Source organism: Athalia rosae, chromosome 6, assembly GCF_917208135.1.
Source record: "Athalia rosae chromosome 6, iyAthRosa1.1, whole genome shotgun sequence".
Classification (NCBI taxonomy): Eukaryota; Metazoa; Arthropoda; class Insecta; order Hymenoptera; family Athaliidae; genus Athalia; species Athalia rosae.
In genome coordinates, this window is record NC_064031.1 from 5,330,558 (window position 1) to 5,351,176 (window position 20,619).

Sequence of the window (20,619 nt, forward strand, 5' to 3'; positions counted from 1 at the left end):
CAGAAATTAGAAAGCTATACAGCGGATATGTATGTTGAGGTAGGTCGTATGGTTAGTACATGCAGCTGCAATGGATGTATACACATCATATTATTTATCCGTATTCCTGATACGTGAGCTATTGGATGAGGAAAGTTTGCACCGCGTTGCCATCGTTCACGCAGATGCCAAAAGTACGTGTATAAGTCAGAGAGAACCGGTCGTACCGATGATATACGAGTGTGTGAAAATATAAATTCAGTGCAATTAGAAGGGAATATGCGGGGAATTATTGATGAAAAGAAAAAAAATTAAGTTCCCCACTGAAATTCACGTCGGTCATTTTACGCTCTGATAAACAGCTTCGTAGACAAACTCACCGTTCAAATTCATTGCGTAATAATATGTTAATCGTGGACCGTCAAATGTTGTGCATAGTTGTTTAAAGGATATCATTACATAATGAAGTTGTAACTGGTTAAGTGAGCCTGTAGGTACGCACGCACATAATGAAATGACGACGCCACAATGTGATTAATAACGTTTGTCGGTCGAGGGCAGCGATACGATACGAGGAATGATAATTCATCGATTTAACGCCCGTCCGTTTCGATATTAATCGGATATAATTAAAACGGATTAATTTACAGACCGATCGTTGGTATGATCTTATTGGAAGTATGCGGAAAAAAATATTTCTACTCGTGATGCGAAATTGTTAATATTCATCCAACCCACGGTTGATATCGTATTATATACATACGCTACACGTACATGTATATATATACATTGCAAATAGAAAAGAGCGCATGTGTTGTATACCTACGTAAATCGGTATTCGTCATAACAGCTTGTATACGGCGCCCGCTGCGAGTAATTTTGGGATCTAAATTAACAAAAAAAACTGGGGAAATTAAATTTATGAGTAATTAAATCAGACCGGGGCGTGGGTCGGTGGTAATTGCATCCACGGAGCGATCACACGCAGGTTAATCTCATCTAGGAGGCTTTTATTTTAAAACTAGCCTAAAGCTGAATTATACAGTCGAAACGTTCCTATACGATTACGGCGGACATCGTCCTCGGGGATTTTCATTTCGACACGTTAGCGTTGACTCTAAGAAGATTTCGGATTTTAGTTCTTCTTCTTTTTTGTCTTTCAACAGCATTAGTTCTGCACTTTTTATGGCTGATTATCCGAGCCCGTGTACCATGAATGCGGACGGTGCTGATATACCCATATTCCTATGTATTTATTTCGTTTTAGAATTATACGTCAGGCGATTCACCGCGTCAGATAACTGCAGCTACACGTACGTAGGCCTCGTGTAGCTGGTTTTCCAGGTACCCACACAACCCCCGTACAGCCGATACCACGAACTTGACTCGTAGTGCTTTTAATTGATCCTATCCTTATGAGCTTCTTGCCATAGGCTTATCGCGCAAATCAAACTAAACTCAACGGTTATATATACATATATACCTACCCCGCTGCTCCGAAGCGGCAAATTAACGAGGAGAGTAACTCAGTGTCAATTAAAAGTTAGAGCCAACCACCGCAAGCCAGTTGAGAAATGTAAGATTTTCAAATTAATTTCACGCGGGCAAAAATTTGCGATAGTTTTCCGAAATAATTCAGTCTACCGAACTTCGTCAAACCTATGCACTTGACACACATCGCCGATGAAACGATGAAAAGCTCACGCGAAGATTCTTCACCCGCGCGATCAAATTTTCCAGAAAAGAAAACCATCGAAAAATGCGGAGCTTTTCTCGAAAGCTCACCCTTCCCTCGCGACGCGTGCGAGACGCGTTAACGAAAATTCAAAAAGCGCATAAAAAGCGAACCTACGGAAATATTAAACAACGTCATGTGTGCATGGGTATTTGGTTTTCGAGCGCGCGCGCGCGCGTATAATACCTACGTATGTATAATTATACACTCGTTTGGCTAGTGCAACAGCAACATCATGACCGGCGAGAATAACGCGCGGTGCACACGAAACACGTTTACGTACCGTACTTTTCCTTTGCATTATAATTTACAGCTTTACAGTAGCCGCGTTATAACATTTTTGGCCCAGACATTCTTGAGTGAGGTGCGTTAAACCGAACAGTAAGTAAAATACGGGGGGCGCGGGGGGGGGTTCGATGTAACTTCATACATTCGTTATTAATATAGACTCGGATAACTGGAGTCACGAGTATTGAAAAATCGTTCTTAAAACGCGATCGTTGAATAATTAGTCCCCAGAAGATCAAGGCCGTGCGTTGTACGATTTTTTTTTTTTTTTTTTATAATTTTCTTGGGGTCGGTATAGGAGTTCCGGGTACATAATAACGCGAATGAAATGAACAGAAAATCGCGTACATGTGTACATTGTATTATATCTCTTTACCCATCCGAAGTAATTTTGATTGTAAAACACAAAACTTGAACAATGGAAGAAAAAGAATCATCGCAGAAGACGAGCTTGTATAAGCTGTGCGAATCTATATGTGAGAATATAATTTTCATAATGACAGATAATTACGTCTAGGTCAGTGAAAAATCTACATTCAATAGTTTACTCAATTGGTTACATAGCCAAGGTTGACGAGTAGCAATTTTACTTTTCTGATATTATGTATAACTACCTCGTCTCATATGTACGCGCCTGGTGTGGGACGTGGAGATGACCATATAGATGCACAATACCTACCTCGACACGTACGAAACTAGCTCGCGGGGAATGAAAGGATCATTTTATTACACGCGAACGAGAAATGAATAAAAACTGTTGTTACTACACTGAAACGCTCGGAAATACATCTACCGTGAATTACAACCGTGTATAGCTACGCTAGCTATGAATGAATATATCGCGCGTTGCATTTACGATGGCCGATACATTTACGGGTGTATAGGTTGTATATACCATAACTATAGGCGTAGGTTTACCCATACGTGGAAAACGTACGCGGGCACGATATAGGTACCGTACCATAGGTGGATATTTATTCATCGATCAACGATCGTTTAGTATACGCGGTGACTCGATTAATTGAGACGTTTATAATGTTGAAAAATACAAAAATATATTTCAACTCTAACGTATAGAACGCGTGTAATAATAAACGTAAAATATATATATTTCACGCGATACGCGTGCAGGTGATGCCAACATTTATGAATATATACACCCATAACTATATACCTTATATTCTTACCTTAATAGCTGCGCTTCAGCCGCTACTGTTTATAAACAAGACATTATTATACGCGGCTTATATATATTTAACGAGCGATATATACGCACTCACATTTTTCTTTTTTTCTCATTTCATCTTATTTACACACATTTAAACGGTCGTTAGACGGAAACGATCGGCGGACGAAAAGTTTAGCCAGAAAAATTAGTCCCAATCGATCATCGTTCTCCCCTGCAAAAAAGCACCACCGCACAAAATTCACGTTGTACGCGCGTCGAAGACAATTTACACGTACAAACAAGAACGATATCGTCCCATCGTGCTTTCAACCTCGCATATTTTCACTCGCGTAAATTGTGTTCCGATGAGTGACAAAGATTTACCGGACATAGATAGATAAATGTGAGCTTTAGGATAAACCGGAGACAGTCGGCCGTCGTTTTACGATCGGTGTACTCTGCACCGTACTCGTTTGTAATTATTGGGAAAAAATTGCGATCGGTTGTAAAAAGGTAAAGTGATCGAATGTGCGAGAAACGATGATTGTTATTATTATTCGGTGTGCGGAAAACCAACAGCCATGCGAGCATCGTACGAACACCGCGGGGTACACTGGTGTACCACCTGTTTGTAAATCTACTGCAAAAACGTATACGTACGGGAATAGTGTATACGTGGGGAGGCGAGATGTAAAATACCCGGTAATAGCCCGTTCGTATACATTGACCGGTAAAATGAAAAACGTTGAGAGATATCCTAATCACGGTTAAAATCTCTTTGCCAAATGACGAGGAAAAGGAACTGTCCCGTGGTATACGTGTAGGTATATGGGAAAGTAGCGGTGAACGACGAGAAACTAGGTGCACTTTGGCGATACAGATAAGCGGGCTGAAAATGCACGCGTCGTAGATGTATACGCTAAATTACAAATCGATTTTTCCCCTCCTCCTCGACTATACTCGGCAATAGGCAGATAGCTTCGCTTTAATATATATACACGTGTACGAGCGCGCACATACCTATACGAAGCCGTTTAAGTGTTTCGCCTGCCGGGAAACGAACGAATAAATGAGAGCACTTTTTTTAAGGGAGGAACCCCCTCTCTGTGTTCTGGTGACGAGAGAACGAAGCGTTTTTTCACTCTAAAACCATCGGTCGAAACAAAAAAAAATGAAAATCGGTTTTTCCAAAATTGCAACGCACATATTTTTCACATATCACCGTTACAGCTACACGTCGTTTAGCACAAACAATTTACTCGACTTGCTTCGCAGAGCACGTTCGAAGAATATACTGCGAACTCTGCGTTGGTCACTCGAAAAGTGTGGGGGGGGGGGGGGAGGGAAAAATAGATTGCGGTGGTAAAAAGTGAAAATGCAACTGACAGCCCTTTTGAAGGGGCTGCTGCATGCCTCCGAGGTACGGAACGACGGTAGCCGGGTAGGAAGTACACGCCGCGTATACGCCGTACGATATTTTCGGTAAACTTTCTACTTTCACGTTCGATTGTTCTCGAGGCAAAAAAAAAACACGAAGGGTTTATAAGTCAAGGATATTCTTTGAACCGTTCGTCGGCGGGCACGAAACGAAATTGCAAAGAAAAAAAAAAAAAAAAGAAGAGAAATAGAAGAAAAAAAGGAGGAGAGCTTACCTGTTGTGCGACGCGAGCGACGGTATAATTTTATAAGAATCAGCACTCGTCGGCAGTTTACCCGATGATATATTTTTATCGTAATGATTATTATTTCAGTTGAGTGCAACGGCGGTAATTAGAATCGGTATAATACAGCGTATACAGCGGCTATACACTTGTGCTTGGTTCTTATCTTAATTTCAGCGTTGAGTGGAAATCGCGCCATATTTAATTGCAAGAATTTGACTCGAGCTGCCCGCATATCAGATTATGAGTAAACGACGCAGAGAGGTAACTCAGCGGTAGTGTCAGCGGCGTTGTTTTCTCTCCATTTTATTTATTTATTATTTTTATCCCGCGCAAAGATCACTCCGGATGTTTAAAATAACTACCTAAGTGAAACCGTATATACTTACAATTTATCATTCTCAACCCCTTGTCTTAAAATAAAGAGGCAAACGAAAAAAAAAAAAACAAAATGAAGAAATTAGTGTGGCAGGTATATTAAAAAAAAAAAAAACAAAAACAAAAACAAAAAACAAGAGAAAAAAAGAAACGAAAAAATGGAAGCATTACGTGATTAAACAATTAAGGATAAAGGATAAGCAAATAAAGATGTACACCGACCGTAATAAGTAAGCGCAGTTATCCGCGGGGCATCTCGAGACGCGTCTACAACGCAACATCCTGTCCCTCCCGCAGCTCTTGTACGGCGAACAAAACCGACTGCATCACGATATGCGCGCCATGTAATGCACTTCGCGGCAAACGCAGGGATCCGTCCGACGACAAATTCGTTTCCCAACCGGACGAAATTTTCGTAGCGTTGTTTCGAAGGTGTGGGGTTTTTTTTTTCGAAAATAAAGAGAAAAACGAGGTAAAAGAATACCTTTAACTAGGTATACGTACAATTACCGTAACTTGATATTTATCGAAACACAACTGACGCGTTTTCGGTGACGATTTTTACGGGCTGTCCGACACGTTTGTCACTCTCGGGGCTCCGTGGCGATTGTCATCTAGGATGAGAGAGATTCCGGTGTATTCGTTAGGTGTGTATACGGATACAAACCTATCGAGGGTATTTTTCATTCTTCTTTGTTTAATTTTTATTGAAAGCTCATTGTGTACGGGTGTAACTTTTGCTGCACAAATAAATAGATTATGGTAAAGTTGATATCCTCATTTGCTTCCCATTACCATTTTTTTTTTTTTTTCCACATTCGACGGCACCGGTTTACAGTTAACTATTTCTGACTGTAATTAAGCCGGCTTGTCTTCATTAAGAGATATCTATAGAGCTTATTTTCAAACCGACAAAGACTCGTATTTACAATGAATCAGAGTGCATAAAAGTTTCGGATAATAAGCCACGCTATTATCCCCATTGGCCGATCGTCCACTCGCCCGTACGTATACCCATACGTCTGTACCACACATTACATTATCTATGAGGAAATGTGAGCGAGGGAGAACGAACGAACGAACGTGGTTGAGTAGGTGAAACCCTCGTCGCCGTACACCTTATACATAGATATACCTATGCATGTATCCGTATACTACTTCGAGAATAAATTAAAATAAATAAAATTTAAAAAAGTTGAAAAAAAAAAAAAAAACGCCCAAGAAAGAGAGTTTTGATACCACATGGATAATTATAACCATAAAGAAAGTTTCAGCTCGTGCGTCGAGGTAAAAGATCTGATAAAATTTAAATCGATATATATATATTACGTACGTATATATGTATATGTAATTCAACGATGATAATAATTATAACGAGCGAATCTTTATTGTAACGCCGACAATGTGAATGTTGTCGCGATCCGAGAATTAAAATAAAAACTAATATCAGAGTACGTTGTGTATATTTGTACGCGTTAATCGTATGTGTGTTACACATGCTTTTTTAAATAGTTAATAAACATGCGATTATACAATTTCACACGATGAACTTGAGAGATAAGAACTTATTTCGAACGGTTGGAACAACTGTATCTGAAGATCGACAAAATTCCATGAAAAATAGACCGAATGATACATTAACCCAATAATACATGCGTATATCGTTACAATTATAACGTTACGAACAATCACCTCGCAGAGCGTACTTATAATTCCTAAATAATTAACTTGTAAACGAGCGTATGACAATGAAAAAACAGGAACAAAAAAAAAAAAGAAAAAAGAGCGTCTCTTCCTTCCTTCCTCGTCTCGAGACGACGATCCGTCAACGAGATTGTCGGAGGTCACGGTGCAATAAAATCTGCTGCAAACGACTCTCTAGGTCGCTCTATATACCGCACCGCGCTCTTCGGCTATGTAGGTATGTACGTACGTATATGTACATAATCTAATCGAGCGTGAGATTTATCCCCAATTCTCGATACATAATACGCTATGCAACCGCGATTTCGCACGGGATCAAAATAGAGGGTAAGGAGGGGGAGGGGCGAGCGCGGGAGGGACGCGTCCGGGGCCCTCGTCGGAAGGGGGAGCAGCGTGTCGCGGGACAGTTATCTCGGACGATAAAAAAAAAAAAAGAAAAAAAAAAAAAAAGAAAGCAACAAGACAGACGCCCCTCGTCAAGAGTGTCAACGGCGCTCGTCGACGGTCGACTGCGACGCGTAACGTCGTACAATCACGAGCTTAGGCCCCGCTCGGTTGCGTGCCAAGAGCTTTGTCAAGCCAACTCCCGGTATTATATACCTCGCGGGAAGCTTTCGGCCCACGCTTGTGTGTATATATATATATAGGTAGGTAGGTAGGTAGCCGCCCCGCGAAGACCCCGGAGACCTCGCAAGCACCGAAAACCCAACCGAGCCGTAGGCCTATACGCGCGCGTATCCCTTATCTCCAGCTCGTTACATAATCGTTCTTGTATACACTCGTTGTCATTGTATCGTACCCTCGGTCCCGCTTTTGACTAGGGTAAGCAAATTGTCTAGGGCGGTTCACCCGCACCACCCGCACCACCCGCACCACCACCCCCCTTCAAAAATTTCACAACCGAAGACGCGCGTATCATACACACGGGGTCAAAAAACACCGACGAATACCTCGGTGTAGTTCGAACCTAGGAATACTACGAACTCCGAACCTACCACGAGATTCTCAGCGATAATATTTAAATTTTTCTTACCGACTAGCGGCAACGACGAAATTTCATTTTTTCTCTTTAGACGTATAAATATAGAAAAAAAAACGTAACAGCCGGCTCGATGTCTGTACACCGTCGGGATATACAAAAGAAACGTGCAGTTTCCTTATCAATTTCGCTCGGGAGCAGCTAAAAAACGGGGATCTTGTGCGTGCATTTTTCACCGCACAGATATACTATTGGATATATATATTTTCGTTTTTTTCTTTTCTTTATATTCCACTTTTCCAAGGTTCGTTTGATATTTGCATAAAAATTTTCATCACAGCAGCCCGAAGATACGAAATACGTCGGGGCTAGCCCCTCCCCCCCAAGTTTGTTCGCGTATGACGGGCTCAGATACGTGTAATATAGATATGATCGCAACAAGACCGAATGAATGATTATGTCGGCATTTCTATTCCGGAATGCCATACGGATCTCGTAAGCGAAGTCCACGCGGCGGAGCTATAAGAGAACAAGGGAAAGGGGAGCCGAAAAAAAGGGAGAAAAAAGGGCGAAAAACCCGTAAAGAAATGTCGGCGAAAAAAGGGAAAAAAACAAGGGCGGAAAAAGAGGGAAAAAGAAAGAAAGTTCCCGCGCGCCCTTCAACTCCCGTGGAGAATAAGGGAAGTATATATGGGATTCTGGCAAAAAGCCCCGGCCAGCTCTCACCCTATCCGCAGGGCTACGCAGAGGTGTCCAGGGCTACCGGGGTGCCGGCAGGGGTTGTGATGTAGTGCGGGGGTGGGGTCCGAGCATCCTGAATAAATTGCGGATCCTCCTACCCCTTTGCCAACGTTCGAACCCACCCTAGCCGACTTTCACCTTTCCACCCCCCCCCCCCCCCCCCCCTGCTCGCCGAAACATCCCTTTACCGCGATCCGACTCGTGCTGCAGGGCCGCCAACGACTGCGATAGCACCCGAGAACCTCGAGTATCGAGCGATTCGACGATATCTTGTTCGCAATCGTGATTATGAATTACGCGGAACTCGATAGCTTTTTTTTTACCCGCGACGTCTCGTTTTTCTATCAATCGCGATATTTCGCTGCATCTCGATCGATATACACGCTGCACCCTGAACGCGTGTATCGGCCATTTCTTTCACTGTAGATATATGTAAAGTTATTTATTATTTTACACGTAAACATCTGTGTGTGTGTGTGTGTATCGTGAGGGGAGTTAAGAATCTTTGTTCGACGTCTAGGCGCCGCGGCGTTTCCGTCCAGCCCTGAAGCTCTCAGAAAAAAACCGATAAATAAGGAAAGAAGATCGTGCAGGAGGATACATCGTCGGCGTTGCTTACCTCGTTACTATCTTATAGCGCGCGGCGTTCGCCGTGCGTTAATATTTTACGCGCATCGCTTACCGCGGGGTCCTTCGGATTCCCTTCACTGTTCGGTTAAGCTATTATATTACCGTATGTATATATGTATGTATATATATAAGCTCGCGTCGCGGGGCGTCCTGCTGCACACGAGCGACGGCTTTTCAAAAATTCGAATGAGGAGTAGAAACACGAAGCGGCGAACGAAGGGAATAACAAAAGGATCCGAAGAACGGTGCGCTTATATATATATCAGAGGTAGGATTCGTGAATTTGGAAAATCTCGTACAAAGTCAAAAAAACAAAGAAAAAATAAATCGCTGCGATCGCGAACGTAATTCGACGTATGGCATTCTTTTATTTTTCCGCTAGGTGTAAACGGACAAACGAAGGGGGTGGCGGTGGAAAAACTTCGGGAAAACGGTCGGAGCAAAGCCCCGATATATCGCGGTAGTGTTATATAGGTGAGACGATCATTATCTTCGGTCTGTTGTCGAGCTTTCTCGAGGCACCGAACCGCTCGTCGCGTCCGTTGGATTTCCAGCGAGGTTTTCCACCGTGCGGTACCTATACCACGCGGCCGCAGCAGCCGCCACCTCATCCCTCGGAACGTAGATTAGAAATGTCCGAGGGACAAAACCCGATCTCTGATGTAAGATCGTTTATTTTTCACTACGTATATTACAGTCACGGTGTGTCTGTCCTACCTGACAGACGGGTATTTCTTAAATGGAATCGTTAATTTACATAAACGTAGTGCCTCTATGGCGTCGGTATTTCGGAACGCGGACGGGCTTAATTTCTCTCCTCGTATAAAAGTGGTTAGAATACAGAGACCCGGCCCACATATATATATATGTATATACGTATATATAAGCCGCCGCCGTTGCTGCTACTGGCTGCCCCGTTTGCTCCGATGTAAAGTTGGGGAAAAGATCGGTACCGGGGTACCTACGGCACACTACGCCGTCTTGCCCAACTGTACAGGACGGGATACGTGCATGTACGCCGGTACACCGTACCGTGTACGTACCTTCAATTTTACCTACACACGTATAGACGGGCAATGCTGCAGCGTAACCATGACTACCGATGGCTGAGGCCACGAGGTGGTAGCCCTGGAACGGTAGCGGTATACGCGGTACGCGGGTGTCGTTCAATTCCGTCGTAAAAAAGTAGAAAAGTTGAAAACTGGCGGTAGAGAGAAGTGCAGGAAGTTGTAGGGTAATGGTATATCTGAGCGAGCGGAAAGTATAGGAAAAGTACAACGTTCGAACGGTAGCGCCCACCTTCGATCTGTAATATTCGCCCAGCCGAATCAGCACAACCGGTTTAAAGCTCTGCCAAAGTTTGACCTCGCGTATAATGATCAGACTTCGGCTACGTACGTAGGTATACGTAGGTACGTACGTACCTAACTCTATGGGGTTTTGACGTCGGAACGTCCCACTTTCCGACCTGACCACCGTATATATTCGCAATTCATCTCTACCGCTTGTTTTCGCCTCGTTGTATACATATATACGTCGCACTGTTTTCCGCTGTTCGGTATACAGTACAAACGAGTTTTCTACAAACGGCTAACTTCGACGATGACCCGAATTTTACAAAAATTCGGGTTTTTAGGAAAAATTTCAAATCCTAACGCGTGCAGATATACCGGTACACGGCGACGAATGAGAGAATTTGGATAGAGATAAATAAAGAGAAAGATCGATATATATATAGAGCGTAAATATGGTGGACGGTCAGCTCTCACGTTGACATAAAAAAGCTCCACATTTAATCCCTCCGCAAATAAACCACACCGTGACAATACCGCGTGATAAATAAAAACCCGTCGCGTCGTGTAGCGCCTGCAGCCAATAAATAACCGTATACAAGCGTGTTTCGGATTATTCTAATCTACCTTCTTTAAATAACGAAATTAAACAAGAGGAATTTTCAACCCGTACGAAATAACCTTCGTATATGAAAAAAAAAAGAAACAACAGCGCCAAAGAGTTACGCCCTTCCGTACCTTATATATACACCCTTTAAAAGGTCGATCTTCGGTCATCCGCGAGAGCTGGATATAAAAGAGAGTAGAAAAGCTGGCTTTCGCACACCTATACATGTACATACAGTCGTGTTTGATATATTTCAGAAAGCATCGCGGCGCTGGATGGAAAAAGAAAACAGAAAAAACAAAAAAAAAAAAAAAACCAAGCAAGCATCGGTAGAACGCTCGCGTTGTTCAAGGGTGGGCGATGAGGCGGGCCGTTCTTCTTTCTCCATGGGAAAGGTGCGGCGAGGCCCTCGATAGGGCAACTAAGAAATAAGGGGCCCCCGAAAGGGAGAGAAGGATCTCCGAGGGGGCAGGTCGGCGGAGAACGAGGAGGACGATAGAGTATGGGGTCTCGAAACACCGTGAGACTCGAGAGGTTCACCGTGGGTCGGTCGACCGCTATCGGCCCCCTCGCACCACGCGGAGTGCCGTGTGGCCATTCTTGTAACATTAAATACATATATTACCTGTACGAACTCGATCTCCTTCTTTATTCCCCTTTCGTTTCGTTTTCTTTTTTCTTCTTTTCTTCTTTCTTTTCTTTTTTCCCCGTTATCCCCTCCACTCGCTCCGCGGCCCTTGTGTATACTATAGCTCTCCATCGAGATCAGGTTATTCGACGAATATATATATAGTATGTTACATTTTCTTTTATTTTTAACGACGCACCGTCACACGCAGGGGTCGTATGTCCGAATAATTTTTACGGTATACGTAATAACGAAGGGTGGATGCACAAAAGCCAGTTAAACTAGCCCAGATATTAACTTGATTGGTTTTATTTTTCTATTTGCACACAAAGACGTTTTATCACCTAACCAAATTGCTTGGAGAATGAGGAGTGAAACGTACCGTGTGTCATCGTCCTCGATTCGAAGTAGGTATATGTATACAGTATATTTCAATTACCGGTATACAATGGTACACGGAAAGCCGCGCACCGAGGTTTACGCAAAACTACACCTGCCGTGAACTAGTTCGAGAATTTTAGCGAACTCCAATTATCGTACATATGGATATATCCGTGCCGAACGCTAATCCGGTGATTATAACGACACACGTGACGTATAATTAAAAATTTAACGGTCTACTTATCTTTGCAGCTTTGAGTCAAACGTTCACTCCGCTTACAGAGGAAACGGTACGGGTATCCGATTTACGCAAAATACATCACTTCGCACTGGTTTGTTTGAGAATTGAGGCATTATATGTCTACGTTAAGTGGTGGTACACCGTATAAGTAAGACTCCAATAATAATTTGCATATATACACAAATATGGATAGTTTATGGTAAAAGCGTAGGTATATAACGTACGCGATTCGTATATGTGTAGGGAGCAGCGTCTGCTTATTCGGTATACAGAACTACAGGTATGTGTATGGATACTAAATCAAAATTTTTCAAACACACGGGAACATTATCATGGAAATCGGTGTATCGACGGTAAACCGATTGATTCATAGCATTATCCAAATGAAAATTTACCGCATCATACGACCGTTAATTTATCATATAAATGCGCTTATCCGAGTGTATAATAATTTTCGTAATGCTGTCCGGAAAGTATCACTCCATAAATCCTGACGTGTATATATATACGTGATTCCGGATTATATGTATACTCTTTTTCGGTAGACATTCGTTAAAAATCGACCAAAAATTGGAGTACAGCTATCGGCCCTCGGCGCGAGATACGATTTTTCTTATTTTTTTTTTTTTTTTTTTCTTCAATAACGCTTAACGGTTCATAGAAACGTATATCCTCGGAATTTTAACGACGAGAAACAGACGCGGACGAAAACGCTGTCGAAAAGTCCGGTATAACTCCCTATACATACGTTATATACGTATACGTGTGTATTACCTATAGACGTGGGTATAAGTGGATAGAAAAAAAAAGAAGAACCGAACAGGGTGGGAATAACACGAGCGATGCGTTAAATCGTGAAAGTATTTCCTTGAGAAAATCAGAAAATTTACGGTGCACCGTGTAAATGACCAGAGCGAAATGATCGACTCCGGCGAACGTACGTTGGATTCGAACCCGATGACCGCAATAGTCCGAACGTTTCGTGGCTCTTTTTGGATTTTCGGATACCAACTCGTCGTGAACGAAAAAAAAAATAAAAAAAAAAAAAAGAACACCGATCGGTTTCTTTCCCGACAATGTATCCCGACCCACTATTACCGCTGTCTATCGTGACAGCAATACGAGGCAGTTATGTTCCCTTCATGTTCCTATACTGTGCACACCGGCGTATAACCACCGAATAGAAAAGTTCAAATAGCACACGAAGGGATATACATAACAATAAGATATACCTAAGAAAACATTTACCAGATACGCGAGGAGTTTCTACAAAAATAAAAAAAAAAGAGAGAGAGAGCTGGGTTGGGATAATTTCTCGTGCGCTTCTTGCTCTACATTATCACGATTTGGGCTCACCTTTTGATCGTGGTACACACGAGGTACCTCCCAACACGCCACATCCGCCTCTGTGTTGTTTTCTTTTTCGCAATCATTTTTATTTATTTATTTATTTGTTTTTTTCCCCACTCAAGTTTCTCTCTTCCTTTTTTCTACCTCGTCCTTGTTTTTTTATCGACGATGCCATCGCCGTGTTAATTATTGCAATGTCTCAGCCGCACGGTAGCCCGAAATAATAATTGTGCACAAAAATGGGATATATATCTATATACATAGTTATTGTACAGGTGATTCGCGAACAGATATGCGTCATCAGAAAGAGGAAGAAGAATTTGTTTTTTTATAAAAAAACTCCAAAAAATCACGAAAATTTTTCACACGGTGTGAAGAAAACAATCAAGGGAGGCGCGTTTCAAAGGTGTTGTTCTTGCGTTGTTGTTCATTTAATAATAACTGTTCCAAAATATCGTGTTACTGGCTCGTTCTCACTTATTTTATCGTTTCCATCCACGTACCTTTTAACCATCAACTACATACAGGTGTAAAGCGAATTTGTATTTCTATATGCCTATACATATGTATAATATGTATATATATATATATATATATTAATTCCGGCTATATAAATGCCTTGGTACCCGACCCGTGCCGCGGCCACGTGGCGAATGATAGTTATGGGATGTTTCGTCGACATTTGACTCGGTGACTCGATTTAATATTTGTTTTGATTGGCGAGTCAACGGCACCTCGTTTACACCTACCATTGGTGTGTATATATACACACGGTATAATAATAAGTATATATATTCTTTTTCATCTATATATATATTTGAATATTAAATTCACGGCAGCCACCATCGTACTGACACTTTAATGGGAGTTTGTGATGCTAATGTCAATTGAATGTCTTTCTTTATTTCGGTTCCATTTTCTTTTTTCCTTCGTTTTTTTTTTTATTTATTTATTTATTTATTTTTTGTTTTTTTCTCAACTCGCGCGGACGCTACCGTTTGCACTTGTAATTCATATCGAACGGTATAGTCGGTCGTTCGTTCGTCCAGCCGCACATGTGCAGATACACCGGAATCAATAATGTCATCGACACTGGCGTCGTGTAATTTATAAATACTCGCATAGGACGATAACGTCGTAACGAGTGCGGTAGGTCGGAAACAGACTTTCGTGTTCTCCGCACCGATGACAACTATATGGGTCCTGCATATCTGTACACGCATATCTCAACGTTCGCCGAAGTTTAATATTCCTATATATGTATGTATACAGATACCGAAGTCATAATAAAGTCGAAGAACGGTGCGCCCGAAATATGGATTAAATTCAATATTGATACAGAGCGGCTACACCCGCGCGACCGGAATTAACGAGTGCCGTTACGATTATTATATGTTATTGTAAATTTGACGGATGGGGAATCCGGTAGGAACTGTTTACTCCGAAACGTTTGCGAGTGGTTTGAATTTATTTATTTTTTTTTTTTCTTCTTTTTTTTTCAAGTCACCGGGTTATCTCCCCCATTGACATATATATGCAGTTTCACACCCCCGGCTCCGATACCAAGTGGTAGCGCTCCTATCTTCTCTCTCTCTCTCTAATGGATTTACGAGTTCTTCGAGAATTTTTTTTTCATCGCGCACGAGCCAAGATATTTCGAAGACTTTTCCGCCTTCACCTCCCGATAGCCTGTACCACCGAGTTATGCGGCCGTATATACACCCACCTATATCACACCGAAATATACGTATATACGTAGACTATTTTCAAGGTGTGGATAAATTTAGATAAGTTCAGAGATAATACGCTCGCTGTCTATCTATAGAATATATCTAATGCGGCGCGGATTTTTGAAAACGTTCCCGTACGACTACGTAAGACGTGAATATTTTCACGAAGCGAAAGAGAAAAACGGAAGAAAAAATTTTCCCCGCAGATCGAGAAGCGAGTATAAGTACACGGTACATATACCCAGGTTCTTCGGGTCCTGCGGAGGGAAATGGACGAACCCTCCGCTCTAGGGGGTGGGGGGGGGACAGAAAATGGAGGAGAGATGGTATAACCCGAAACGGTTATTTGGAAATATCTGCAGCAATACGCGGCCGTTCAATGTTTCCATTTCAATTTTCCGCCCCTCGAAGCGTAAAAGTGGCGAAAACGCCGGTATAGACCGCGAGCTATAGGGGTGGACGAGAGCGAAACAGCGGCGGCTCGTAGCCGATACCGGTGGACTATGCGGGTGTGAAAAAGCTAAGAAAAGGGGTGAACATACAGAGGCGACAACCTACAAGAATGTTACCGCTCTCTGCGATCAACGGCGACTATTTTCCGAACACACCTACCATCACCGGGGTGTATCCGCGCACACGACGCTTTCTTTTCTTCTCTTTTCGTTTTATTTATTTTTTTTTTTTTCTATTTTTTTTCTTTGTATTTTTCTTTTGGTTCTTTTCCCCATTTCACCATCTTCTATATGGTATTATTATACCTCGTGTCCACGATCGGAGTACGAGATCGAAAAAAGACAGCTGCGGGTGGTATAAAAATATGAATTTCGCGATCGATCCGGTACAGGGTGAACGCAATTTGCTTTTAAATCAAGGGCAAATCGACTCCGTGTGCATCGCGAAGCGGGTGTATTCCGTCTACGAATTACTCATTGTGGATGGTAATCGGTGGTAAATGGTTTGAAAAAATTCAAAGAGGAGAAAAAAAAATGAGTAAAAATTCTATGGTTTTTATTGACCTACCTATACAGCAGCAGCAGCAGCAGCAGCAGCGTCAACGGTAGAAGAAACGCACCACCACAGCTGGTCGACTCTCGGTACTGGTCGGCAAAACTATAACAACGATGAATCGGTTCGGCTGGAAATAAATCACTGACACTTCGCTGAAAAATGTGAGGCGCGTACGGATCGCCTTTGGATCAGCGAGAGGAATATATTATGAAGAAAACAAACCGTTCGATAGTCGCACTAATTTTTCATTCGGCGTTTTAACGATCGGTTGATCTTATTTACAGCGAGGTCGAATTGGAGCAAAAAAAAAATGAAAATAATACGGCTAGGCTTGTGGATGAAGCAAAAATAGATGTATTTTCAAAAAACCGCAAGATTCTTTTCAGTGACGTTTATTCCTAGGATTACAATAAATCACCGTTCCGGTCGCATGAGATGTACGAATCGGCGGTATAATGGTGATGCAATTTTTACTCCTACGATGTTCGTCTTCTTTTTATCTTCTCGACGTTATGGGAGATAGTGAATGTTTGAGAACGGGGTTAGGAGCAGACACCCATTTGGCACGTGAAAATCTCGTGAAGTAGAATATATGTATATACATATATACCAGTCCCTATAGGGATGTAAAAGTATGCCCATTATTTTTGATTGGAGTGAAAACTTTTAGATGGCGAATATATAGTTTCTCTCCACAGTCCGTTTGTCAACGTCATCCCGTATCCTTCCTACTGTTATATTATAGACCGCGCGCTTATCCTTTTCACTTTATTTTCAAGGGGCTCATCCGATCGTAATGACCCCGTTTCGTTCCTCATTTATTTATTCATTTATATTATATAGTTTTGTATTTTTTGCAAATCATACAACCGGAATTATCCGTTTGAAGTTTGTACAAAACTGAGGAATATCGTATAACTCGAGAACATAAACTTGAGAAACATGAAAAAATTACCAACACGTTGCCATGCTCACGCGAGTTAATGACGCGTCCGTTTGAAGTTTCTCATTAAAACCGTACGCGGTCGAATTTAATGGACAATTGACGATCGGGAATATCGTACACGCGATATTTTAACACGAGGTACACATAAGAGCTTGAGAAATGCTTTGAAAACGGTGTTTGAAACTCCGGCGGAGCATGAGCATTGTAATTTAGAAGAAGCAATTACAAGTTTCTAAATACCATCGCTTTTTCAGTTTCGCGTGCGGAATCGACTTGCCCGACGTACGGAGTAACTAACTGGCGCGTTGAAACTAAAGAGATTTCACACACGTCAACCACCGATAAAAATTATCACCATACAATTATGGGATATGATTATATAACTAAAAAAACAAAAATAAGAGCAATCCCGAACAACGTCGGCACACTCCGGGTTAAATACGAAAGTTTCTCGCCCTCGGCGTTGTTCAATTTTTCCATAGAGACGAACGATTACAGAAATCCTCTTTCGTACGGTAGATCGAAACCCAGATGTGAGTTAAATTTGCAAACAATTAGCGAAGATCGATTTGAGACCGGCATATATGTGTGGGGTAGTGAGAAAACGAGGTTGTGATTATTTTTTCACTATATTATGTTTTTATTTTCTTTTGTATATTAATATTATTACTATTATTATTATTAATATTAATATTATTATTATAGATATAGCTTATGAGTATAATTCTACATCAAGTTTCGAAAATGGATACATTTACATTCATTGTCAACGGATTATTCATCGCTATCACCGTTATCGTCATATTATTATCATCATCATCATCATCATCATCGTCGTCGTCGTCATCGTCGGCTTTATAATCAAACGATTGTTACATCATTATCAATTATTCATCATCGTTATCATCATTCCTTCGTCAGCATAATAATATAATACTAGTATTTTTTTTTTTTGTTACTTTTTTGATTCCTTTTTTTCTTTCTTACAATTCGTTCTTTCGCTCTCCTTTTTCATCTGTTTTCAATAATCTATAGTCGCTAGTAGACATGAGATTTATGCTTTCTTAATTGGATTTCGTTCGATTTTATTTTTCTTTATTCTTTTTCATTACTTAATATGGTATGTAGGTATTTATTATTATAGTTTTATTTTATTTATTTATTTTCCTTTTGCATAATCCTTCGATTATCATTATTATTACAATTATAATTATTTTAGGACAGCTATGCGCATTCTTATCATCGTACAATATAATAATTATTATTTATTGTTAATAATAATTAGGTATATATTTATAGTTTGCGATAACCCTTTGCGGTACAGTTTTCTCGTTTGTTTTGTAATGTTTTTTTTTCCTTTTTTCTTTTTCTTCTCTCGTTTATCGTGTGAAATGTCCTTACTGCTAAATACATATCTATATATATGAGAGGCTTAATTTCTGCACTTACATGTAATGGGCACGTTAATATTAGTTTAGTAATTATAATTTACGTTGATATTTACACCGAGAATTAGGAAGTAGTACACGGAAATATCCATTTAGTACAGCAAGACGACACATAAGGTAAGTTTTATTTTATTTTATTCTTTTTCATTCAGTTAAACTTATGAATTTCAGTTAATTGCCGTTACGATGATTTTCTCCAATTTTATTATTTATAGGATTCCTCCTTCTTATTTTTTGTTTCTATTTACCAGCGAATATGGGTATGCACGTAAAAGAGTATTTCATGAGATATATCAATATGGATATTATGTAATGTATTACGTAAAGAAATATTTTTTATACGTTTTATTATGTTAAATTTGATGTTGTTGTTGTCTTTTTTTTTTTCTTTTTAATTGCGATCCTGCGGATCGCAACTTGCAGCTATGATAAATTGCGGTGTATAAAACGTCCATTTGTCCGTCTACAGTTAATTTAGGAATTAACGTGAAACGTATATATGTATGTATAAATATATGTATATATTTTGCCGTAAAATTCACTATTGTACAGTATTATTCGACGGAGATTTCAACGAATGGGTGAGAAACATTTTTTGCTTATCGTTTTGACCGCTCAATAAAATAATGAAGTTTTGGAATTGAATCGTGTTCTAGAGTAGAATTCGCAAACATTTTCACGTGTGGCTTTCAGCCATGTACATTCAATTTAGGTGGATGAAAATGAAAAACTTGAAAGTGAGGGGTTCGTATGCACGTGGTATTCATGAATTAGTACCAACGTTCCGATGAAGAAAAACAAAATACGTAAACCAACGGCCAAATTATAGCTACTTTATATAGGCATACACGAGTTTTGTAGACAAAACTGCAAACCAATTTCGTTTTGTTACAGTTGAACCTATAATTAGTGGCAGCTGTATTTGTGCGTCTACATTTTAGTTTGTTAGCCAGCAGCTATAGCATGGGTATGCCAAGAAACTCAATTACGTTACAAACTGCGGTAGTTTATTGTAGTAAAATTACTGAATATATGGAACAGCTGCGGTATACGAAGAGAAACGAAAACGAAAAAAAGAAAAGAAGATGAAATGAAAAACAAAACGAAGTGCACGGCACTATATTTAATGACAAACGACTGCATTCAGATCAGACGTCAATAATATAAAGTAGGTATTCACATATCACCAAAAATTATTCTTCGTGATTTTACGTAATTAAATTTTTCCAATTATGCGTATAAGTATCTATAACAACGAAAATGATAGAAACGTTTGAAACGTATAGTTCTTCTTTTTTTTCGGTACCAATAAAAAATCAAATATAGTATACGTACGTACATGTATTATTTATAAAACAATTATTTTCATCTTTTTTTTTTTTTTTTCCTCTTTCTCTTTAATTTTATCTACCATCTTACAGTTTATTTTCCGAACAACAGCTAAACGATTATCATTAATATAATAATTGTCAGTGTACCTCCTGACATCAACAGAATAAGGAAAAGAAAAAATGAATAAACAAACAATACGAATGATTATGATATATACGTAAAACAAACAGTTCATAAATAAACAATTGACATCTAGTATAAAGAAAATATAACAAACAATTTCAACTTGAACCTGTGTGTTCCGTGAGACGGATTCGGCTACTATATTCATTAATACAATTAGAAGGTCCTACTTAGGGAATATACTAAATTTAGCGTTTATTTATTTTTTTT

General features: G+C 40.4%; 1 protein-coding gene across 7 annotated transcripts in view; it reads right to left on the bottom strand.

The window, feature by feature from the left end:
• Nucleotides 1–20,619, bottom strand: part of LOC105692460 — a 196,977-nt gene that overhangs the window by 5,360 nt on the left and 170,998 nt on the right. For all 7 annotated transcript variants that reach the window (XM_048657495.1, XM_048657490.1, XM_048657489.1 and 4 more), the window contains one exon: nucleotides 16,513–16,602. In XM_048657495.1, coding sequence (XP_048513452.1) covers nucleotides 16,513–16,602 — 90 coding nt within the window. The remainder of the gene's footprint in view (nucleotides 1–16,512; nucleotides 16,603–20,619) is intronic.